This window comes from Rana temporaria, chromosome 2, assembly GCF_905171775.1.
Source record: "Rana temporaria chromosome 2, aRanTem1.1, whole genome shotgun sequence".
NCBI classification, from domain to species: domain Eukaryota; kingdom Metazoa; phylum Chordata; class Amphibia; order Anura; family Ranidae; genus Rana; species Rana temporaria.
Window position 1 is genome coordinate 423,333,126 of NC_053490.1, and position 25,063 is coordinate 423,358,188.

At 41.7% G+C, this 25,063-nt stretch overlaps 1 protein-coding gene across 1 annotated transcript in view; it reads right to left on the reverse strand.

Moving 5' to 3' along the window:
- Positions 1-25,063, reverse strand: part of BCLAF3 (BCLAF1 and THRAP3 family member 3) — a 134,651-nt gene that overhangs the window by 17,354 nt on the left and 92,234 nt on the right. The window contains exons 6-11 of the mRNA XM_040338227.1: positions 21,494-21,610; positions 18,130-18,302; positions 10,726-10,849; positions 8,772-8,838; positions 2,906-3,021; positions 1,762-1,876 (exon numbers count right to left, since the gene is read on the reverse strand). Of these exons, the coding sequence (XP_040194161.1) occupies positions 1,762-1,876; positions 2,906-3,021; positions 8,772-8,838; positions 10,726-10,849; positions 18,130-18,302; positions 21,494-21,610 (712 nt within the window). The remainder of the gene's footprint in view (positions 1-1,761; positions 1,877-2,905; positions 3,022-8,771; positions 8,839-10,725; positions 10,850-18,129; positions 18,303-21,493; positions 21,611-25,063) is intronic.

Sequence of the window (25,063 nt, forward strand, 5' to 3'; positions counted from 1 at the left end):
ACAGGTGACTTTGCCAGTGGCCAATGACATAATAGTCAGCTCTGTGGGAGGGAGGGGTTTGCCTTAGAAAACTATTTTCACTTCCTGGAAAGTTGCTTCAGTTAAGACAGTGATCCGACTTCCATTGAAATCAATGCGTACAAGTCGCCTAGAAGTAGTACAGGAACCTTTTCTGAAGCCGGAGCGACTTCAGTAGTGTACATTAAGACGGCTCTCATTCACTTCCATGTAATTTGTCATGTCGCGCGACTTGGGGCGACACAAGTCGCACCCCAGGTCGCGGTAGTGTGAACTGGCTCTAAGTAACATTACAAATGATTAGGATAAACACAGATCTAGACATAAAAAGGTTAAAAAAGTAACCTTATTACCAGGTTTATTATGCTGATGCTGTATTGCACTGGTTACAGTATGTAAAAAAATAAAAATAAAATTGTGAACATTTTTTTTTTTTTTCTTTATTCTCCAAAAAAACTATGACAAAAAATGACAACTTCAAAAAGCAACAAGCAACAATAAATACCTTGGACTGTATACTTTCCAAAAAGGGGTAATTTGGGTGAGCTTTGTACTGTCCCCAACATTTTTTGGGCCTCAAGAAATGAGGCGGTCAGTATGTCATGATTGATTGATTTTTAGATATACTGTATTTCCCATAATTTGTGGACTCTATTACTTTCTACAGAAAAAATATACATGGATTTGGGTTATTTTCACCAAAGAAATGTACCAGAATAAAATTTGGCCTAAGTTTATGAAGAACAAATATTTATTTGCAAAATCTTATAACAAAACTGAAGAAAAACATGCTTTTTTCAAAGAAATGTACCAGAATAAATTTTGGCCTAAATTTATGAAGATCGATTATTTATTTGTGAAATCTTAGAACAAAAAGTGAAGAAAAACATGCTTTTCCCCCCCCAAATTGTCAGTAATTTTTTGTTTATTTAGCAAAAAATATTAAAACCCAGTGGTGATTAGAGAACACAAAAAAAAACTTGTGTAAAAAAAAAAAAAATTGGTTTGGGTACAGTGTTGCATGACCGCGCAATTGTCAAAGTGTGGCAGCACTGAAAGCTGAAAATTGGCCTGGGCAGGTAGGTGGTAAAGTGTCCAGTACTGAAATGGTTAAAGCTAGCCTCACACAGTAAGATTTTACAATATGAGGGACCTAAACGATCCACTCGATTTAGTTGCTCAACTGGATACAGCAATTAGGTTGTCGTGTTAATCTGACAAATCAAATAAGGGTCTGTGCCGGGTAACTTCCTCTGCATGTGAGAGACTGTAAGGAGCCTACAGCAGATACGTTTGGGAATATCTCCATGCTCCCTACTGCACACAAGTAAGCACAAAGTAAAGTATAGTAAGAAAAAGGGTTCTCAAATCAACAGGCAGAGGTAATGGGGTGGACTGGTATACTATTACACTTGGATAAAAAAACAGAAGCACTGAGCAGGTAGGTAGGCAGGCTGAGTTGGGGTGCATTGCAAGGCTTAATTTCCAATTTTTTTTAGGAGTAATCATTTAAGAAAACTTAAAGGGGTTGTAAAGGTACAATTCTTTACCTTAGTGCAGTCCTCCTTCACTTACCTCATCCTCCCATTTTGCTTTTAAATGTCCTTATTTCTTCTGAGAAATCCTCACTTCCTGTTCTTCTGTCTATAACAACACCGTAATGCAAGGCTTTCTCCCTGGTGTGGAGTGTCGTGCTCGCCCCCCTCGCCCCCTTTCTACCATTAGGAAAAAACATAAACTCACCCTAACTGGAGGCCTTCCTGTTGAATTCCGGAAAGGTGGCCTGCTCACCCTGGATGAACTCTGGAATTCTCTGGTTTCCTGGTATGGATGTGTATAACAGCTGCTTGAAGCGTCACTTCAAAGGACAAAGGGAACACTGTCAGCTCAGTGCAACTGATATATTTTACAGAAACACCAACACAAAGATAAGCATCTCAAGGGGGGGGTTAAACCTTTGCAGAATGGAATTTATATTACCACCAGAGCAGTTGATAGATAAACAATCGGGCTCACTTCTGCACCAATGAGCTTCCAGGTTTTATTACCAGGCTTGATTGAACAATCATTGGTTTCTATGCAGGAGTGAGTCTGATTTTGCACATTCCATCTTTGGTAAATAAACCCGACAAAAGTGGGGTATGCCTGTATACATACACACAAGGTGAGCCCAGTGATTTAGGGGGTTATTTACTAAAGGCAAATCCACTTTGCACTACTAGTGCACTTGGATGTGCAGTCGCTGTAGATCCGAGGGGGACATGCAAGGAAAAGAAAAAACAGCATTTTAGCTTGCACATGATTGGATGATAAAATCAGCAGAGCTTCCCCTCATTTCAGATCTACCCCTCAGATCTACAGCAACTGCACTTCCAAATGCACTTTCAGTGCAGAGTGGATTTGCCTTTAGGGCTTTTACACTGGAGCGGTGCGCTGGCAGGACGCAAAAAAAGAAGGCCTGCGAGCAGCATCTTTGAGGTGCTTTTAGCCCCTAGTTAAAAGCGCACCGCTAGTGGCCGAAAAGTGCCGCTAAATGTATTGGCGCTTTATCGCCGACGCCCCAGCGCCAAGTGCCCTAAATGTTCTGCATGTACAGTTGGCCAAGGGACATAAAAATTAATGATTTGCACAACTAACTAATAAAAGTTTTTTTTTTTAAAACTTGCTTCTGGATATTGTGATGGAAGTGAAACATACAAATACTAAAAGTGGTAAAACAAAAAAATATACAGTATATATATATATAATAGAGTTGAGTGCCTCTCAAAAATATAAGAAGCAATACAAAATAACACGTACATGTAATAAAAGTAAACAAGTAGAACAGATGAGGATTATATAACATATCGTCAAGATTGAGAGTTGTTCGTAGGTAGATAAAACTAACCTGCTACCATAGCTAGTATCTGCGGCACCATTCTGTTCACTGTGCAGTCTCTGTTTGCGCCTCCTCTCTATATCGTGCCGCAAGTCATTTGGATCTTCAATTAGTCTGTGGCTTCCCTAAAAATCACAAAAGCGGAGGAAAAAGATAAAGTGTAAGTAAACTCATTCAGTAAAACCTCATAGAAGCTTTAACATGCAGAATTCATTAAAGCAGCCTTTCTCCTCAACTAGGGTTCTGTGGAATTCTATGGTTCATCCAGAGGTTGCTAGGGGTTCCTTGAGAAAATCATTTCGACCTCTCATAGAAATGACCACTGACACATAGCTATGTGTATAGGAGGCATTCTTCTCAATGACCACCAGCGTAAAGGGATCTTTCTCTCACTGATATTTACAATAAGGCCCCTTTCACACTGGGGCGTTTTTTGAGCGTTATTCGAGCGTTTTTTGAGCGTTATTCAAGCGTTTTTCGAGCGCGTTATTACAGCGAAGCCTCATCTGCAATCCCAATGTGCTGGTAAAGCACCGCTAACACCCTAAAGTTTTAGGGGGTTTTTGAAGTGCCTCGGTGTGAAAGGGTAAAGCGTTTTTACAGCGCTTTTCAATTAATTTCAATGGAGAAGGGCGTTTTTGGAGCGTTTTTTTCAGCGCCCAAAAGCTGCTCCAAGGATGCTGCTTGCAGGACTTTTCTCAACGCCCCGCCAGTTTAACGCCTCAGTGTGAAAGGGTAAGGTGTTTTTACAGCGCTTTTCAATTCATTTCAATGGAGAAAGGCGTTTTTGGAGCGTTTTTTTTTTCAGCGCTCAAAAGCTGCTCCAAAGATGCTGCTTGCAGGACTCAGTGTGAAAGGGTCCATTAAGATGCATGGAGAGCGTTTTAAGAGCGCTATTTTTAACGCTAAAATGCTGTAAAAATGCTTCAGTATGAAAGGGGTCTAAAGGCTAATTTCCGGAGTGCGGCTGTCCAGAACCTTTCCTTACCTCACTGTACTATTGAGTAACCTGAAATGTCCTTCATTTGAAGTACAGTACAGAATACTGCACTTGCCCTTCTAAGTTGCGGAGGCGTAACGTAAATAGGATACGTTACGCCCGCACAAAGATACGCCGATCTACGAGAATCTGGCCCGCAGAGTTCAGGAGGGTTGCACACAGAGGGCAGAGCTGTCACTTGTAAACACAGAAACCGGACAAGTTTCACCAGAAAAAAAAGCCCTGAAATCCGATATATGCAGAAAGAGATTATTCCAAGACATACTACAACATTAGAGACCGATACAGAATCTGAGGCTTCTTTTATCCAGTTTTTCTACATAGCAAAGCATATTTTCAACTAAATATTTAAGGGAGCTGCAAGCTTCATCATTTGCTCTGTGGCAGATATCAATATCAGCATTTATTATTTATGCATACAGAATATTTTGACATTCAATTACTACTACATGTTACATAAAATAAAAAATGTTCTCATTCTGACCCGACAGTTGTGACAAGCAAAGAATAGCAGTCATGCTACTTAAACTAACCTAGGGGGTTAACCAGTAAAACTATTTCTAATGGCATGCTTATTTTTTTCATTTGGCTAAAGGGCAAACTTCAGACATGTAAAGTAGACACATAAAAAGCTAAAGAAGTCACTTTGGCTCAAGTCATACGCTGACGTCTAACCAAGTGTATAGGCAGGAAGCTGACATTCTCTGTTAAGGAATGCATGACATGATAGGTCTGATTGCAGCTACAGTATGTGGTTATGTGTAGATAAAGTGAAGTACATGTGTCAGTCGCATGCCATACCGGCCAATTAACTTTACATTATTTGCGGGTGCTGTAGTGAGTGAGGTGATGACCTTCTTCGTAAATAAGGATTTCTCTTTATTACAACGTCATTAGAGAGAAAAGATCACCAACCAACATTTGGGACCTTGCATGGCCCTTTCTCAAGGTTAAATGATGAGATAGTGACTCTGCGTGGTCCCGAAATCCTGGTTGGCGAAATCTTCCCTCTGATGATAAAATAAAGAACAACTCTTGTTTCTGAAGAAGGTATGCTGGGAAGGATTATTTTCTATATGTAGCTAAACTCTCTTCTTTGCATTTCTATTATCAAGCATTACACACTGAATGGTAACACTTATTTTTGGTATAAACTTCAAATAAAGCTGTACCGGCTATGGACCCCCATTAAGAAAAGTATCTGGAACAAGAACTGTCATACATAACCTTAATGTTTCTTACTGCTATTCTTTTGTATTGCACAGACTGTGATGGGGGACTCAGACAGTTTCTGTTGCACTTTGATAAATGAGGACCATGTGTTGTCGCTTTAAAGCAGGCATATGCAATTAGCGGACCTCCAGCTGTTCCAGAACTACAAGTCCCATGAGGCATAGCAATACTCTTGACAGCCACAAGCATGACACCCAGAGGCAGCGGCATGATGGGACTTGTAGTTTTGCAACAGCTGGAGGTCCGCTAATTGCTTATCCCTGTTTTAAAGGCTAAGTTCGCCTTTAACAGAAATTAACCTATGCAGTCAAGGGGCCCAAGATGGTAATAAAAAACTGTGCAGCTTTTGAAAATGTTCAATAATGTAAATACAACACCTGTAGACTATTTGCAACACCCCCAAGCCAAGAACCTGTCCGAAAAACACCCATAGATATCTGTTCTCCATTATGACCTACTCCTAGGATGCTGTAGCCATTAGTCGCTTGCCCCCAGCATCACTGGTGTGTATTTTTTTGTTTAAATACATGCACATGCGCTGTGCGCTCTCTACTAGGGATGAGCTCTGGCGTGTTCGCATACTCCACGTGCAGAGTCCGCCAGGAAGTCGGCACGGCGCTGCGCTAATCACAGGCAGGGAGACATTGTCCCGATGCACAGCTGCAGAGATCGGAAATGTCTCCCTGCCTGTGGTTAGTGCAGCGCCGTGCCGACTTCCTGGCGGGCTCTGCACGTGGAGTATGCAAACACGGCAGAGCGTATCCCTACTCTCTACTAACAATGAACTTAGGTGTGTCCGGATCGAACCCGCCAGGAAGTCAGCACTGCACCGCCAATCATAGGCAGCGTGTGTATGTGGAGCTGCCGGTCAGGAAATGCCTCACTGCCTATGATTGGTGGTGTGCAGTGATGGCTTCCTGGCGAGTTCGATCCGAACATGCCTGAGCCCATCACTTCTCTCTATCATCACTGCTAAGCTAAAATTGAATACCAGATAGCTCCATTATTATATCGAACGGTCAATATCACAATTATCAAGACAATAGTCTCCAATGCCTACAAAGTTTGTCGGCAGTGACCAACTTAACTCCCCTGGAAAACTCTACTACTGCCAACTCTGCGGTGTGTGGCAGAGCAGCAGCTTCCAGGCAATCTTGCCACCTCCTTAATGCATGTTTTTTTTTTTTTTCAATCCCAAGGTTTTTGGATTGAAATACTGCATCACAATCACAAACTAGGCATCTGTGCTGCAGACCCATTGACCTCAATGAGCGAGACTGACATATGGTTTCCTGTGCCATGTTTACCATCCCTTTCAGGTGCCATGGTAGCTTTAGGTGGGTGGTCAGGGGGGCAGTAACAATGCAGGTCAACCGCCTGTTTTTACCAGTCATGGGAAGACCCAAGAAATCTAATATTTCCACAAGACTAATAGAAAGTGAAAAACAAAAATGCATATATCGCCTGCATTTCATAAATGTGCACATATAAGGCCCAGTTCACATCTCACGGTGCAGGAACGCGTTCCCACTCACAACTTTTTGGGTAAAATTTACACACGCCCTAGTGTGTCACGCATAGGGCAGCCCATTCACTTAAATGGGCTGCCCTATGTGCATTTGTCGCAGCAAAGAAGCTCAAGGACCAAATTTTGTCCCTAAGCAAGGCATGTTTTTAACAAGCACATTTTGCCACAATTCTTTTGTTGTGTGACAACTGCAGCAAAGTTGCACTGCGTTTGGGGTGCTATTAGGGATGAATGGCACCCGAAACCGCATTGAGTGTTTTGCTGCATTTTTAGCACTATTTGAAAATGCGGGCAGAATCGCAATGATTCTGCACGCAATACCAAATCGCTAAGGATGGACGGCGCCTAAAGGAACAGTGTGACTTGACTGTTAACACTTATTCTAGTATACTCTTTAACCACTTAAGACCCGGACCAAAATGCAGCTAAAGGACCTTGCCCCTTTTTGCGATTCGGCACTAAGTCGCTTTTACTGACAATTGCGCGGTCGTGCCACGTGGCTTTCAAACAAAATTGGCGCCCTTTTTTTCCTCACAAATAGAGCTTTCTTTTGGTGGTATTTTATCACCTCTGCGGTTTTTATTTTTTGCGCTATAAACAAAAAGAGAGCGACAATTTTGAATAAAATTCAATATTTTTTACTTTTTGCTATAATAAATATCCCCCAAAAATATATATATAAAAAAAAATGTTTTCCTCAGTTTAGGCCGATACGTATTCTTTTACCTTTTTTTTTGGTAAAAAAAATGCAATAAGCGTTTATCGGTTGGTTTGCGCAAAATTTATAGCGTTTACAAAATAGGGGATAGTTTTATTGCATTTGTAGTAATTTTTTTTTTTACTACTAATGGCGGCGATCAGCGTTTTTTTTCATGACTGCGACATTATGGCGGATACTTTGGACAATTTTGACACATTTTGGGGACCATTGTAATTTTCACAGCAAAAAATGCTTTTAAAATGCATTGTTTATTGTGAAAATGACAATTGCAGTTTGGGAGTTAACCACAGGGGGCGCTGTAGGGGTTGTGTGTAAAATTAAGTGTGTTTACAACTGTAGGGGGGTGTGGCTGTAGGTGTGATGTCATCGATTGTGTCCCCCTATAAAAGGGATCACACGATCGATGACGGAGCCACAGTGAAGAACGGGGAAGCTGTGTTTACACACAGCTGTCCCCGTTCTTCAGCTCCCGAACGCCGCTGGAGTCCCGCGATCGGGTCCGCGGGTCCCGCGGTCACGGAGCTTCGGACCGGGTCTCGGGCGCGGACTCACGATCACGGAACTTCGGACCGGGTCGCGGGCGCGCGCCCGTGACCCAACGGCTGGACAATAGCACAGCACGTGTCTGTACGTGCATGTGCCCAGCCGTGCCATTCTACCGACGTATATGTGCAGGAGGCGGTCCTTAAGTGGTTAATGGAATTAATGAATATAACTAGAGAGAAAGCAGAAAAGAGAAGGAAAAGTAATGCCGCGTACACACAATCATTTTTCGGCATGAAAAAAACGTTGTTTTAAAAAAATGTCATTTAAAATGATCGTGTGTGGGCTTCACATCATTTTTCGGTTTCTGAAAAACTAATTTTTTTTTTCCGAACATGCTGCATTTTTTAACAACGTTTTAAACACTGTCGTTTTTCGGGTTGTAAAAAATGATCGTGTGTGGGCTAAAACGATGTTAAAAACCCGCGCATGCTCAGAAGCAAGTTATGAGACGGGAGCGCTCGTTCTGGTAAAACTACCGTTCATGATGGAGTAAGCACATTCATCACGCTGTAACAGACAGAAAAGCGCAACTCGCCTTTTACTAACACGGAATCAGCTAAAGCAGCCACAAGGGTGGCCTCATCCGCATGGAACTTCCCCTTTATAGTGCCGTCGCACGTGTTGTACGTCACCGCACTTTGCTAGAGCATTTTTTTAAAACGATGGTGTGTGGGCAACGTCGTTTAAATGATGAAGTTGGAAAAACTTTGTTTTTTCTACATCCCGAAAAAAGTTTTTTTTTTAATGCCGAAAAATGATCGTGTGTACACTGCATAAGGGAGAGAGATACTGTGGCTTTGTATAAGATCACTTGGTATGCTTCTTTACACAGATGCTGAATACCTACTGGGGAAACGTCCACTGTTTTGTGGAGAGATTTGCTCTGAAGTTCTTCCAAAGAAATATCAATCCTCCTAAAAGACAGAAAAAAAATAAAGCAAAGGTTTATTGGCAGCAATGTACTGATGTTGATACGCAAATGAAAAAATAAGAAAAAAAGAAATTTGATATTTCTCTATCCACTAAACTCTTGTGTCTAAATATTGTTAGGACCATCAACAAAAACATAGGAGGTAAATATAAATGATCAATAAATAATTTGTTTCACTTAGCAAACTGGGTTTATTCCGAGTACCGATACCGTTGCGATTTCAGCCCATACAAATGAATGGGCTCAAATCGCAACATCAAAGAATCGCATGCAATTTGAACAGGAACGTAGTGGTTTTCCCCACCACTCCTGTGTGAACGCAGGCTGAAGTCACCATGACAAGCCTGGGTTCACACAAAAGTGGTGCGGAAAACAGCATGCAATTCGGACAAAAATTGCATTGCATCGCAAAGGTATCAGTTTCAGGAATTGGAGCATTTTCATGAGTACACGTGAAAATACTCGGTATTGGAACAGATACCGGTATTGGTGCAACCCTCATTTTTTTCATTCAAGCTGTACAAGTTTGTTAAATGATTGTATTATTTCCTTCATCTCACATGTGGCAAATACATCTGAGAACAGAAAAATTCACAGGATTTTTTTTTAGATTTATAAAATAATTTCAATTTGTTCCAAGCTATTTTATTATGGACTGGCAGCAATCTTTTGGCAGGCTACTGCAAAATCTGGTGCAGCTCTGAATACAAACCAATCAGCTTCCATTATTTTTTTTTAACAAAGCTTAACTGAACAAGCTGAAGTTAGAAGCCGATTGGCTACCATGCAGAGCTGCACCAGATTTTGCACTTTTCAGTTTTAGTAAATCAACCCCACTGTGCCATATTACATATTGTTGACTCCTCTAAATTTTAGATATTTATATCTCACAAAAGGTAGAGAATCCATTATTTCTGAAATGAACTATCACTAAGGGGACACTCCACTACAATCTCAGCCACCCTAGCAGAGGTCATACTTTTCAAACACCATTTCATAAACACTACTGTAACGGTCACCACTGTTTACGATATTCCCATTCCATCAACCACGACAGCTTATCTGACACTCCAACCATCCAACAGACACGATCCATTCCATTCCCCAGAATAACCGAGACTCACACAGCTCTGGTACTGGTTTCAAAATGTATGAACACTTAATGGTATCTTAGCTTTCTTATATACAGTACAGCATGTTAAAGTTAATCACAGGGACAAAGAACTCTCCACCCACACATAACACAATGGGGCTTCAATCACATTCTTTTCGACAATGACATTCAGTTGAGTTAATTATCCCCCAGACGTCCCATCTCCGCAATTAGAGGAGGTAATTACTACAGCTTGACAAGTCACATTCCACATATAAAACAGTATTAGCATACATAATGAGAGGTCTTATGAGCCAGGTTGACTTAACACCTAAAAGCTAGACCTCTGACCTTTATGGACTGAATTAGCATCTCACAATGAAATGTCTAGGAGCAGCCCCAATTAACGCCTAAAAAGCATGTGTCCTCACATTGAATGAAAACACTCCACTGACCTGGTGGGGTCAGAATAACCACTTGTATATCTCAGGATATCCTGCAACATGAATTTTCAGTAATGTCCCATCTCATGTAATTTATAATTAATATTTCCCAGTCACCCTATGCCCAAAAGGGGCACAGGATGACCCTAGACCCAAGAGTCATTAGTGACGCTGGCACAGGAGTACCCCTCATCCTTCAAAAGTCTCTGGGTGTCATGGGTCATTCTGTTACAACTACAAAGTAAAAGTAAAGGCAGACAAAGTGCATAAAGCTGCTATTAATGAGCTCAGTTTCTAGGCATTGTGGTGTTGCATGTTCCCCAGATCAGCTTACCTGTGAATCTCTGGATTGATTTGTGGTGTAGGGTTAGTAAGGGTTAACTCCTGTTTATTGCTCTCTTCTTTCAGCTTGGAGAAGCGTTCATGAAGTGACAGTCCAGGTGAACTGAAATGGTTTGCTAGAAAACGAAGGGCAAAAAACAAAAAAATACACATTTATTTTGTCTTCAATATTATTCTGAATGAATACCCAAGTCTTGAAGTGTATGCAAACTCAAACAATAAACATCTCTAGTGTGTCCCCCTTCTCTGGTAAACATACCATTGAATGGGTTTCGTTTCATTGGTTCAATAAGTACAACATATTGATCATGACACAAAATCTTGTCAGTCGATATAGTCGATATATAGTATTGTTCTTCCCAAATCTCTTTGTTAAGTACAGAACAAACCTCCCCCTTCCGATATCATGGAGAGGAGGAGATGGGGAGGTGTTCTGGAGTCTCAACACACTTCCTATCCTGCGGTGACAGTGTTGCTCCTTCATAGATACAGTAACAAAGAGTATATGTATATGTTGTCACTCTATGATAGCAAATGTCTAACTGAAATGATCATGAAAAAAATAAAAAAAAAACCCAATGCAACCACCACATCTAAGAGCTGGTAAACTACAATAAGTAACATGTTTGCTCTTTTCTTTTTGGGTGTCAAAACACATTTAACCACTTAAGGACCGCCTAACGCCGATATACGTCGGCAGAATGGCACAGGCACATACAGGTACGTTGCCCTTTAAGTGTCCAGCCGTGGGTCGCACTCGCAAACCCTGTCCGAAGCACCGTGACCGCGCCTGCGGACCAGAACGCCGCCGGTGTCCCACGATCGGGTCACAGGAGCTGAAGAACGGGGAGAGGCGAGTGTAAACACACCTTCCTCGTTCTTCTCTGTGGCTTGTCACTGATAGTCTGTTCCCTGTCATAGGGAACGACGATCAGTGACGTCACACGTCAAAGACACGCCCCCCCTACAGTAATAATCACTACCTTAGGGCACACTTAACCCCTTAGCGCCCCCTACAGGTTAACCCCTTCACTGCCAGTGTCATTTTCACAGTAATCAGTGCATTTTTATAGCACTTTTCACTATGAAAATGACAATGGTCCCAAAAATGTGTCAAAAGTGTCCGATGTGTCTGCCATAATGTCGCAGTCACGAAAAAAAAAAAAAATCGCTGATCGCTGCCATTACTAGTAAAAAAAAAAATTATTAATAAAAATGCCATAAAACTATCCCCTATTTTGTAAACGCTATAACTTTTGCGCAAACCAATCAATAAACGCTTATTGCGTTTTTTTTTACCAAAAATATGTAGAAGAATACCCATCGGCCTAAACTGAGGAAAAAAATGTTTTTTTATATATTTTTGGGGGATATTTATTATAGCAAAAAGTAAAAAAAATTGTCGCTCTATTTTTGTTTATAGTGCAAAAAATAAAAACCGCTGAGGTGATCAAATACCACCAAAAGAAAGCTCTATTTGTGGGGAAAAAAGGACGCCAATTTTGTTTGGGAGCCACGTCGCACGACTGTGCAATTGTCAGTTAAAGCAACGCAGTGCCGAATCGCAAAAAGGGGCCAGATCCTTTACCTGCATAATGGTCTGGGGCTTAAAGCGGAGGTTCACCCATACCTTACACATTTTCCCCTTCGCTTTATGCTCGTTTTGTCTAGGGGAATCGGCTATTTGTTTTAAAATATGATCCGTACTTACCCGTTTACGAGATGCATCTTCTCCGCCACTTCCGGTATGGGCTGCGGGAATGGGCGTTCCTTCTTGATTGACAGTCTTCCGAGAGGCTTCCGACGGTCGCATCCATCGCGTCACGATTTTCCGAAAGAAGCCGAACGTCGGTGCGCAGGCTTCTGTCGGATGTGACCGTCGGAAGCCTCTCGGAAGACTGTCAATCAAGAAGGAATGCCCGCTCCCGAAGACCCATACCCGGAAGCGACGGAAGAAGATGCATCTCGAAAACGGGTAAGTACGGATCATATTTTAAAACAAATAGCCAATTCCCCTAGACAAAACGAGCAGGAAGCTAAGGGGAAAAAAAAAAAAAAAAAGGAATTGGTTGAACTCCCGCTTTAAGTGGTTAAAGCAGTAGTAAACCACCGGCAATTTTATTTTTTTACCTGCAAGGCAAAGTTATAATGTGCATCACATACTATGCAAATTATGTAAAACTCGCCTTAGAACGAAGCCCTTCCAGTGGTGAGCTGTCGCCGCTGACAGGGCTTCCATCTTCACCCATCTAGCTTCCAGGTTCGTGGACTCCGGCTGTGTGAGTGGCAAGAGCCGCACTGACGTCGCTCCTACACATGCGCGTGGGAGCCACAGTTTACGGCACAGGACTCTGAAGGAACAGCCTGGGTGGTCGGTCCCCCAGAGTGCATGCACCAATGATGTCACTGGCTGCATATACAATGAATAGCTTTAATGGTGCATGTTTGGGAGATATTTACAGTACCTATAGGTAAGCCTTATTATAGGCTTACCTATAGGTAAAAGTCAGAGGTGGGAGTTTACTCCCTCTTTAACATGGACTCCAGTTGTTAATTTGCTTTTGGCGCCACTTAAAGTAGAGGTGAAAACATATATCCATGTCCCATAGCATGGGGTGCAGGCTTCTCCTAATACCAATCCAGGGGGTTAGTAAATGTAAAGAGGAAAGGATTGGCACTACTCCTGACCAGCCCAGACAAATAACCGAGAAGGCGTGGCCTCAGCCTGCATGTCTCCACCACACCAAACCACACATTCTGATGCATTTCGCCACTGGGGCTTAGTCACAAGCGATGACTAAGCCACAGTGGGCTGGTGAAATGCGTCAGCGTGTGGGGTTATGTGGAGAAATGTAGTCTGAACTGCACTTTATTGTTTATTTAACTGGGCTGGTCGGGAACAGCTGCTATCCTTTCCCCTTTACATTGAGTCCAGTTGCACTACTTTCATACATTCTATTATATGCACCATATTTATAAAAAAAAAAAAAATATCAAAATGACATCCTATGCGACTTAAAATAATTTGTGAATATTAGCAATTCAGTTTTGTGTTCCAACTATTCACTGTTTTGCCATCCAGTATGATTGTGTTAGCATATTTGCAATTTTTGTACAGTGAATGTTTCTGATTTTAATATATGCAACCTCTGCATAGCAAGAGAACATGTGCCTACAGGCTGGGACTCTGATAAGAAAACTTGTAAGCTCTTGGAGGACATATTTCTCAAATGTAGAAGATTCTGGCTGCAGAACCTTTCCCGGGAGTTACCTAGACTTCTTATCCAAATCTGCATAGACCATGTTTCTATGACATTGCTAAACAAAGGTCACTACAGCTCAAACCATGGAACAGGAAACTAGCTGGGCTACATTACAGAGGAGAGGAGGTGCAGGGAGCCGTCCCTGCCAGGAGAACAGCGATTATTGAAAGCTACATCCGCAGGCAATATTCGCATGTTAGAAATCCAACATGCTGGTTGTACTCAAGTCGACAGGTGGATCAACTTGGGTACAATCAGCCTGCCCATACATGGATCGCCTCTCGGCCGGTCCATGCTGAACAAGCCGAGATTCAAACCATTCTCTTATGCCTCGTACACACGATCGGTTTTCCCGGCGGAAAAACTGCCATGTTTGCTTTTGGTTGGGAAATCCGGCAGTGTGTATGCTCCATAGCAGTTTCCACGACGGGAAAACTGCGAGCAAAAAAATGAGAACTTGTTCTATTTTTTCCCGCTGCGATTCTCTTTTTTTTTTTTTGCTCTGCAGTTTTCCTATGGGGCAGTGGAGCATGCACGCGGCCGGTTTTCCCGACCAAAGCTGTCATGGCAGTTTTCGGTAAAACCGGCCGTGTGTACACAGGGAAAAGCAACCGGTTCTCGGTTTTCTACTCGGTTTTCCTGGCGGACTTTTGACCGCTGGGAAAACTGATTGTGTGCACGAGGCATTAGAGATTGTAAGCTCTAACGAACATGGCTCTCTGGTTCCTACTGTATTAAAATGTATTGTAGTTGTACTGTCTACCCTGAAGTTGTAAAGCGCTGCGTAAACTGTCGGAGCTATATAAATCCTGTATAATAATAATAATCTATTTCCGGCTTAAGACAAAACCCTCTACTTGAACATGGATGGAGGAGAGAAAAGAACCACAATGAAGGCTTTAAAGGACCTTCTTAACAAGAAACAGATCAAGATGGTGATTGCCCTTCAAAACCTTGCTCCTGGAGTCAAATATTAAAGCGGTTCTCCACCCTAAAGTGAAGTCCCGCTGATCGGAACCCTCCTCCCTCCGGTGTCACATTTGACACCTTTCAGGGGGGGAGGGGGGTGCAGATACCTGTCTAAAGACAGATATTTGCACCCACTTCCGGCCCGGTATTCACGGGCAAAAGACGGGCATTGCGTCACATCCCGTCGCCCCCCCGTTGTGTGCTGGGAACACTCGGCTCCCAGCACACAGCGGGAGCCAATCGGCAGGCGCGGCGCGACTCGCGCATGCGCCGTAGGGAACCGGGCAGTGAAGCCGCAGCGCTTCACTTCCTGGTTCCCTCAGCGTGGATGGAGGGGGGAGCAGCAGGGTGACGAGCGACGCCGCTGGACTCCAGGACAGGTAGGTGTCCTAATATTAAAAGTCAGCAGCTGCAGTATTTGTAGCTGCTGGCTTTTAATATTTTTTTTTGGCGGAACATCCGCTTTAACATTTTAACACTCAAACCTTATACCTTGAGTCTTTCTTGCCAAAAGACACTTAACTTTATTAATTGGTATTATCCAGGTTATTCTTCCCCCTTGTCCTACCCAGTGAGGTCGTATAAGCTTTGGCTAAGATGGAGGTTCATATAGCACTTTTTTCTATTAGGACTGATCTGGGTTCCATAAAAATGGAAACAATACATTGATTACTCTATTATTTCAGCTTCTGCTTACCAGTTTATTTTTATTTTTTTTAGATACCATAAAGCTTTACAACCGACCCAAATACGCCACCTTTAACCTAAAATAATTTTCTTGATGACCCTTGTGACTCAACCAACAACAAAAGTTGCAATCACTTCTCCCCTACTTACTACTTCTTAAGGCTTTGGTGTATATCCTATTTCAAATATGATTTTATTTTCACAAAGCTCACCAAAATCCTTGGATCCAGACTTCCCATCAGGAGTGACACAGGACAGCCATAATGTTTAATGCCACATAATAAAATTTCAAACTAAATGACGATGTCTGAAAATATCACATATTCTACTTGAGGAGGCATAATCTCTAACATGTAGGGCTGTATGAATAAGCAGGTGGTGAAATCAATATTAAGGTAAATACACTGAGCAAAATTATAAACGCAATACCATATGCCTCATGCAGTGCAGCACATCTCCTTTGCATAGAGTTGATCAGGTTGTTGATTGTGGCCTGTGAAATGTTGGTCCATTTCTCTTCAATTGCTGTGTGAAGTTGCTTGATATTGGCAGGAACTGGAACACACTGTCGTTTTCGCCAATCCAGAAAATCCCAAAGAAGTTCAATGGGTGACATGTCCGGTGAGTATGCTGGCCATGCAAGAACTGGGATGTTTTCAGCTTCCAAGAATTGTGTACAGATCATTGCAACATGGGTCCATGCATTATCATGCTGCATCATGAGGTGATGGTTGTGGATGAATGGCACAATAATGGGTCTCAGGATCTCGTCACGGTATCTCTGTGCATTCAAAATTCCATCAATAAAATGCACCCGTGTTCATTGTCAATAGCATATGCCTGCCCCTACCATAACCCCACCGACACCATGGGCCACTCTCGATCCACAGCATTGACATCGGCAAACCGCTCACCCACACAACACCATACACAATGTCTGGCATCTGCCCTGTACAGTGAAAACCAGGATTCATCCGTGAAGAGAACACCACTTCAACGTGCCAGATGCCATTGAATGTGAGAATTTGCCCACTCAAAGTCGGTTAGGACGACAAACTGCAGTCAGGTTGAGACCCCGATGAGGACGGCTAGCATGCAGATGAGCTTCCCTGAGATGGTTTCTGACAGTTTGTGCGAAAATTCTTGGGTTATGCAAAACGATTGTTGCAGCAGCTGTCCACGTGGCTGGTCTCAAACGATCTTGGAGGTGAAGATGCTGGATTAGGAGGTCCTGGGCTGGTGTGGTTACACGTGGTCTGCGGTTGTGAGGCCGGTTGGATGTTCTTTCAAATTCTCTGAAACGCCTTTGGAAATGGCTTATGGTAGAGAAATGAACATTCAATTCAAGGGCAACAGCTCTGGTGGACATTCCTGCAGTCAGCATGCCAATTGCAAGCTCCCTCAAAACTTGTGACATTGTGCCGTGTGATAAAACTGCACATTTTAGAGTGGCCTTTTATTGTGGCCAGCCTAAGGCACACCTGTGCAAAAATCATGCTGTCTAATCAGTATCTTGATATGCCATACCTGTGAGATGGATAGATTATCTCGGCAAAAGGAGATGTGCTCACTAACACAGATTTCGACAGATTTGTGAACAATATTTGAGAGAAATAGGCCTTTTGTGTACATAGAAAAAGTTGTAGATCTTTGAGTTCAGCTCATGATAAATAGGGGCAAACACAAAAGCGTTGCGTTTATAATTTTGCTCAGTGTAGTTGGCAAAAATGCTACCTGACCCTTAGCAAAAAGAGTAGTCAAAGTGATCTTTAATATTTCCATTAGCTATAAAGAGCATATTATATTGTACTAGAAAGACTCTATAAAATTCCGCGCATTACAACTTTAAAGTGTTACTAAACCCAGGACCCTGCATTCACTATATCTAGCCTCCGACAGTACATGGAAATGCAATTATTTTAGTAAATATACCATATATACTCGAGTATAAGCCGACCCGAGTATATGCCGAGGTACCTAATTTTACCACAAAAAAATGGAAAATGTATTGACTCGAGTATAAGCCTAAGGTGAGAAATGCAGCGGCTACTGTAAGCGGAGAAGAAGAGGGTCAACAATGCCCATTTGCACGCCTCACTGTGCCCATTGCAACCTCACTGTGCCCATTGCAACCTCATGGACATCCTCTTGTCTCTGTAGTGACAGGAAGTGCTGTGATGTCACTACACTCACGCTGTAAACACATTTGCAGCTACATTGTGTGCTCCTAGGGAACTATGTGCTTAAACACTGGAAGCCTACTAAAAGCTCCTGGGCTTAATACTAAACCCTAGCTGTCACTGGCAACAGTTCCATTGCTAGTGCCAGTGGCTGCCTAAAGGAGCCGATGAGTCCAAGTGCCTTTTTAAAACTATACAAAAACATACAGCTGTTATCCCAGAGCCATTTTCAAACAGCACCCAGGACTGAAAAGGCAAAAAAAAAAGTATTTGAATCTAAAAGAGGTGTCTCCTTACCCTTGACTTCATGAATGATGGTTATAATTTTCTTAGTAAATTCAGAATTTGTTGCATTTGCACCACCCTGCAACGAAGATTCTAGGTGTTCAAACACAGGATGGAATGTCTCCTTTCCAGCAACAGCTACAAGATCGCAAGACAGCTGTCTGTCCTTGGAAGTAGAATTGCTCCTGTAAAAGGTGAAAATTGGATTAGAAACTCAAAATGTAGTTTTGGTAAACATTCCATACCAAGACTGTAAGTAAACGCAAAACTCTGAGGAGATGGATATTTGCCAGCAGTAGGTAAGAGCTAGGATCAGTTCACCCAAAATGGATCATTTACTTATAGATGGTGGCTGGGAAGGGGCATCAACCCTGGGTTCAGAAGATACAATAAGGTCCATCGTTTTCAGCTCTGGGTCCCTTCACTATGAAGCAATGATGATTTTACCCCCTTCATGACCAGGGCATTGCTTTATTATTCATTACTAATTTAACTGGCAATTGTGCGTTCATGCAACACTGTATTCAAATTTGTGTTATTTTTTGCACACAAATAGATCTTTCTTTTGGTGGTATTTGACCACAAGTGGGTTATTTATTATATAAATAAAAAATGTCCGAAGGTTTTGAAAAACATAAAACATATCCAGTAAAAAAAAAATTGAATTTCTTTATAAATTGAGGCCAAAATGTTTTCTGCTACATGTCCTTGGTAAAAAACAAATCCCAATAAGTGTATATTAATTAACAGTCAGATTGCTGTTCCTATGCATACAGAGTTCTGTGTTTTGGTAATTCTATGTGTGATTGGACACGAGTAAGGGGAAAGAAAGTGTTGACATAGAGGTACGCGATTGTGCCTGTACCTGCCGCCCACTCGCAGTGTAATTACTGTGAGCAGGTGGCTAAAAAGGAACTGATCTACATACTTAATTTGCGTCACTGACCAAGAAATTATTGAATATGACAGCCAGGCAATAAAGGTTTTTTCAGACATCTAGGCTAGCAATGACAGCCTTCATAACACACATTCGTAAGGCAAAAGCCTTGCCTCTGTTTTGCATGTTGCAGTGGCATGTGGGCAGTGTGCGCTGAAAAAAAAAAATAAGTACTGTGTTTTTTTTAAGCGCAGTGTGAGGCAAGCACCCTCGTCACACCACACAGCTGGCAATTGAACTTAATGAAATGTCTCTGTGACATTTCAATAATAAAAAATTAAATAAATAAAAAATAAAGTGTGATATGCCGAGTCCTAAGGAAATTTGTTACTGGCCAGATCACCAGGTGAAAATGAAAAGAAAAAAGGTTAAAAAGAGAAAATAAATGCAGCACCACATTTAAGGATTGGTAAGATGGAACATATTTATTTGTTTTGGGTTGTAGAAAAGCTTTAGGAATATGTAAACAGTTGACTGTTTATAGCCTGGCCACAGTTTTACTTTAAAATGGATGTAAACCCGTCATGGATTTTGAACTAAGCACATATCTGTAGTGTTTACTTATATCTCTCCAAAGCTCTAAGTGTCATTTCTCTCTGGTGCTCTGTTCCTCTGTTATGAGCATGTTGACTTTACTGGGTATATGTAAGGGTTTACAACCAGCTTAAGTATTCGTGTCTTATTGAAACAGCTCCAACTACTAGTTTATACTAAGATAATCTACAGTGAGGAAAATAAGTATTTGAACACCTTGCTATTTTGCAAGTTCTCCCACTTGGAAATCATGGAGGGGTCTGAAATTGTCATCGTAGGTGCATGTCCACTGTGAGAGACATAATCAAAAAAAAAAATCCAGAAATCACAATTTATGATTTTTTAACTATTTATTTGTATGATACAGCTGCAAATAAGTATTTGAACACCTGTCTATCAGCTAGAATTCTGACCCTCAAAGACCTGTTAGTCTGCCTTTAAAATGTCCACCTCCACTCCATTTATTATCCTAAATTAGATGCACCTGTTTGAGGTCATTAGCTGCATAAAGACACCTGTCCACCCCATACAATCAGTAAGAATCCAACTACTAACATGGCCAAGACCAAAGAGCTGTCCAAAGACACTAGAGACAAAATTGTACACCTCCACAAGGCTGGAAAGGGCTACGGGGAAATTGCCAAGCAGCTTGGTGAAAAAAGGTCCACTGTTGGAGCAATCATTAGAAAATGGAAGAAGCTAAATGACTGTCAATCTCCCTCGGACTGGGGCTCCATGCAAAATCTCACCTCGTGGGGTCTCAATGATCCTAAGAAAGGTGAGAAATCAGCCCAGGACTACATGGGAGGAGCTGGTCAATGACCTGAAAAGAGCTGGGACCACCGTTTCCAAGGTTACTGTTGGTAATACACTAAGACGTCATGGTTTGAAATCATGCATGGCACGGAAGGTTCCCCTGCTTAAACCAGCACATGTCAAGGCCCGTCTTAAGTTTGCCAATGACCATTTGGATGATCCAGAGGAGTCATGGGAGAAAGTCATGTGGTCAGATGAGACCAAAATAGAACTTTTTGGTCATAATTCCACTAACCGTGTTTGGAGGAAGAGGAATGATGAGTACCATCCCAAGAACACCATCCCTACTGTGAAGCATGGGGGTGTAGCATCATGCTTTGGGGGTGTTTTTCTGCACATGGGACAGGGTGACTGCACTGTATTAAGGAGAGGATGACCGGGGCCATGTATTGCGAGATTTTGGGCAACAACCTCCTTCCCTCAGTTAGAGCTTTGAAGATGGGTCGAGGCTGGGTCTTCCAACATGACAATGACCCGAAGCACACAGCCAGGATAACCAAGGAGTGGCTCTGTAAGAAGCATATCAAGGTTCTGGCGTGGCCTAGCCAGTCTCCAGACCTAAACCCAATAGAGAATCTTTGGAGGGAGCTCAAACTCTGTGTTTCTCAGCGACAGCCCAGAAACCTGACTGATCTAGAGAAGATCTGTGTGGAGGAGTGGGCCAAAATCACTCCTCCAGTGTGTGCAAACCTGGTGAAAAACTACAAGAAACGTTTGACCTCTGTAATTGCAAAAAAAGGCTACTGTACCAAATATTAACATTGATTTTCTCAGGTGTTCAAATACTTATTTGCAGCTGTATCATACAAATAAATAGTTAAAAAAATCATACATTGTGATTTCTGGATTTTTTTTTTTTGATTATGTCTCTCACAGTGGACATGCACCTACGATAACAATTTCAGACCCCTCCATGATTTCCAAGTGGGAGAACTTGCAAAATAGCAGGGTGTTCAAATACTTATTTTCCTCACTGTATGTTGAGACACTCAAAATAAAATTGGTGGCTCGTGCATAGAGCCAACTTTTGCTTTACATAGAATAAGAAACTATATTTGACTGCCAATATAAAAGCACAATAAGTGGTACCTTTTCAGTATATCTCCAACTAAAATTTGCTTCTCTTCTGGAATCCCCTGTCCTTGGGTGGGGTTAGATAGTGGTGATAGCAGGTGTTTGGGTTTGTTCCTTTGCTCATGAAGCTGTCTAAAAAAGAGACAAAGCCCATGACATCTGAAACTCTGCAACCTATTTTAATATGCAAATTTGTACATAACATATAATGGAACTAAACTGGAGCAAGGGAGCAAAATGTGCTTATGAATTGAAGATGGTTAAAGAGACTATATATATGGCCAAAAGTTTTGAGAATGACACAAAAGCAAATTATGACAAAGTCTGCTGCTTCGCTGTTTTTAGATATATTTGTCAGATGTTACTATGGTATACTGAAGTATAATTACAAGCATTTCATAAGTGTCAAAGGCTTTTATTGACAATTACATGGCGTTTATGCAAAGAGTCAATAATTGCAGTGTTCCTTCTTTTTCGAGACCTCTGCAATGCGCTCTGGCATGCGGTCAATCAACTTCTGGGACCACATCCTGACTGATGGCAGCCCATTCTTGCATAATCAATGTAATCAATGCTTGGAGTTAGTCAGAATTTGTGGGTTTTTTTGTTCACCCATCTCTTGACAATTGATCAATGTGATTAAGTTCTGGGGAGTTTCCTGGCCATGGACTCAAAATGTCAATGTTTTGTTCCCCAAGCCAATTAGGTATCACTTTTGCCTTATGGCAAGGGGCTCCATCATGCTGGAAAAGGTATTGTTTGTCACCAAACTGTTCTTGGATGGTTGGGAGAAGTTGCTCTCAGGGCATGTTTTTGTACCATTCTTTATGCATTGCTGTGTTCTAAGGCAAAATTGTGAGTGTGCCCACTCCATTGGCTGAGAAGCAACCCTACACAGGAATGGTCTCAGGAAGCTTTACTGCTGGTGGGACACAGGACTGATGGTTTATCTTTTCTTCTTCGGAAAAGTTTATTTTTTTTTCAAATGCCTCAAACAATCGGAAAGGGAATTCATCAGAGAAAAGGGACTTTACCCCTGACCCCGGCAGTCCAATCCCTGTACCTTTTGCAGAATATCAGTCTGTCCCTGATGTTTTTCCTGGAGAGAAGTGGCTTCTTTGCTGCTCTTCTTGACACTAGGCCACCCTCCAAAAGTCTTCACCTCACTGTGCATGCAGAGGCACTCACGCCTGCCTGCTGCCATTCCTGAGCAAGCTCTGCACTGGCGATGCCGCGATCCCACAGCTTATTCAACTGTAGGAGATGGTCCTGGTTATTGCTTGACTTTCTTGGGTGCCCTGAAGCCTTATTCACACATGTAGTGGAAATGTTTTTTGAAAATTAAGATTTGTCATTCTCAAAACTTTTGGCCACGGCTGTACAGAAGATAGTTATGGAAAAGCTTACAGAATTATAATATTGTCAAGAGCTGAAGTAATGTAAAAACGTCAGGTTAGCAAAAGAACTATTGTAAAAATAATTTGTGTTATGTTTTAATGAACACCATTTTTTTTTTTGCAGGTGTTGGCTCAGAAGCTGTTGCCTTATGGAACTTTAGCTTACTTACTTTCACAGTTTTTAACCTCTGCCATTAATAGGAATTGCAAGAGGTCAGGAAACAACACACATTTTTCCATGTGCACCAAATGTGCATTCAATACTAACTGGAGGTAAGCACACTAAGATTCCATGGTTTCACCAATGTTCCAGTCTCAAACCATCTAATGGCAGCACAGGGAAGATTTGGGATCTAGTGATAAACAAGTACCAAAAAGCTTTGTTCCATAAGACAAATCAAACTATCAGACCAACCCTTTAAATCAGTGGTCGCCAACCAGTGATCCGTGGACCACTAATGGTCCACGAGAAAATTTTGGTGGTCCCCAGGGGTTCTGCTGCAAATCAACATTGTGGCGGATGTATACTGCCCAATGTTGTTCTCGATGTGCACTGACAGTCAATGCGGTCAGTGGGCATTGATACCCAATGCCTTTTCTGTTGTTCCAATAGTGCAGCAGGAGATGAAGAAGGAGGCAATGCTTCCAATAGCAATGCTGATCACAAACTGTGGGAGGGAGCATGGAGCTCGAGCACATGGCTGGATAAGGTGGTGAGATCCAATGAGGAGTCTGTGTAAAACAGCAGTATTAAACAGGGGCCAATGGGCGGGGGTCAGAGAGCCAGATCACTATTTGTACAAGGCAGAAGTATGATCCAAGGGGACGGTTGGCGACGACTGCTTTAAATAATAGTTGCTACACATACTTATGTTCAATGATAAAAAGGTATGAGGTTTGATGGTAACACAGAAACAACCACTTACCTACTCACCAATTCTTGCTCTTTCAGGTCACAAATAGGATCCAAATTGTTGATGTATATTTACACAGCAACATATGAAGCCAACCAATCATGAAATACTATATTAGGATTTTTCTTGGATTACACGTTTTAGTGGTGGTGGGATTGGCACATTAAATTATTTCCTGCTCTACCAAAAATTTGTGAGGCGAGAAAAATTTCATGCGACTTTCAATGCAGCCTTGTTTTCTAGGGCAATTATCAATGAATATAAATTGTATTGCAATGCTGATCTCAAGTTTAAAAAAAAAAAGTACACTTCTGTAGTGTTTAATTTGTATCTGATATTCAAACAAAATGTGGCCTTATGGATCTTGTTCTCTAATCTAAAGATCATGCCTTCGTATTGATAGAAAGACATAGTCGAATAATGTCTCACTTTTTCCGGTGTTATTATTAGGTTCAAAGTCAATATAAAATTCAAAAGGATAGATCATTTTTCATTCAATCCAGATTCTTTTCCCTTGTGCTCAGTAAACAGGTTCCTCCTAGTCATGGTATTCGCTGTTTCCTAACTTGTGATAAAATCTTTAATGCATTTTCTGAAATCCAATAGACTCTTATCTACAACAAATAAGGTCATGGGCTAGTTGGACAGAGTTCAAGCAGCTGAAAAAGTGTAAAGAAGCAAGCTTCTCTTCTCTAACATGGGCAGCTCTCATTAAACCAACACTTGATGTCAGCACTTTGTGATTTAATCTGCCTAAATAACGAACCTGTTGTAATCCAAAATACTCAAGGTTACAACATATATGAGATCAACTGGCAAGATAGCAGATTTCAGTCAGTTTAAAGATTTTCAAGCAGCAATTTCTTCTCCTCAGACATGGTTTGGCCCATCTTTCAAATCGTACTTGATGGCGCGGCCAAAAATAAACAAAGTAATTAACAATGATGACTGTACGAGAGTTAGAATCTTGTTTTTAGAGTAAGACCATGTTAGCACGTTGCAAAGTTTCCACATATTAGAAAGAATTTGATTGACATAGTCTACGATTCATTTCCAGTAGTCCACCTCATGGAAACTTTTGTAAAATTTCTCCCTTTCTTTGGGGAATAAAAAAACAACATTTATTCAATCATCAAATTTTAAAACTGCTTTCCAAAGGTTAATTGGGGTGTGAAGTCATTGGGCGCGTAGGCCATTTCCAAATATGTTTTCCGCGAAAATTGTTAGGTTTGGATGGAGTGTGTTCATATGATCCGCGTGTCACGTCATGTATG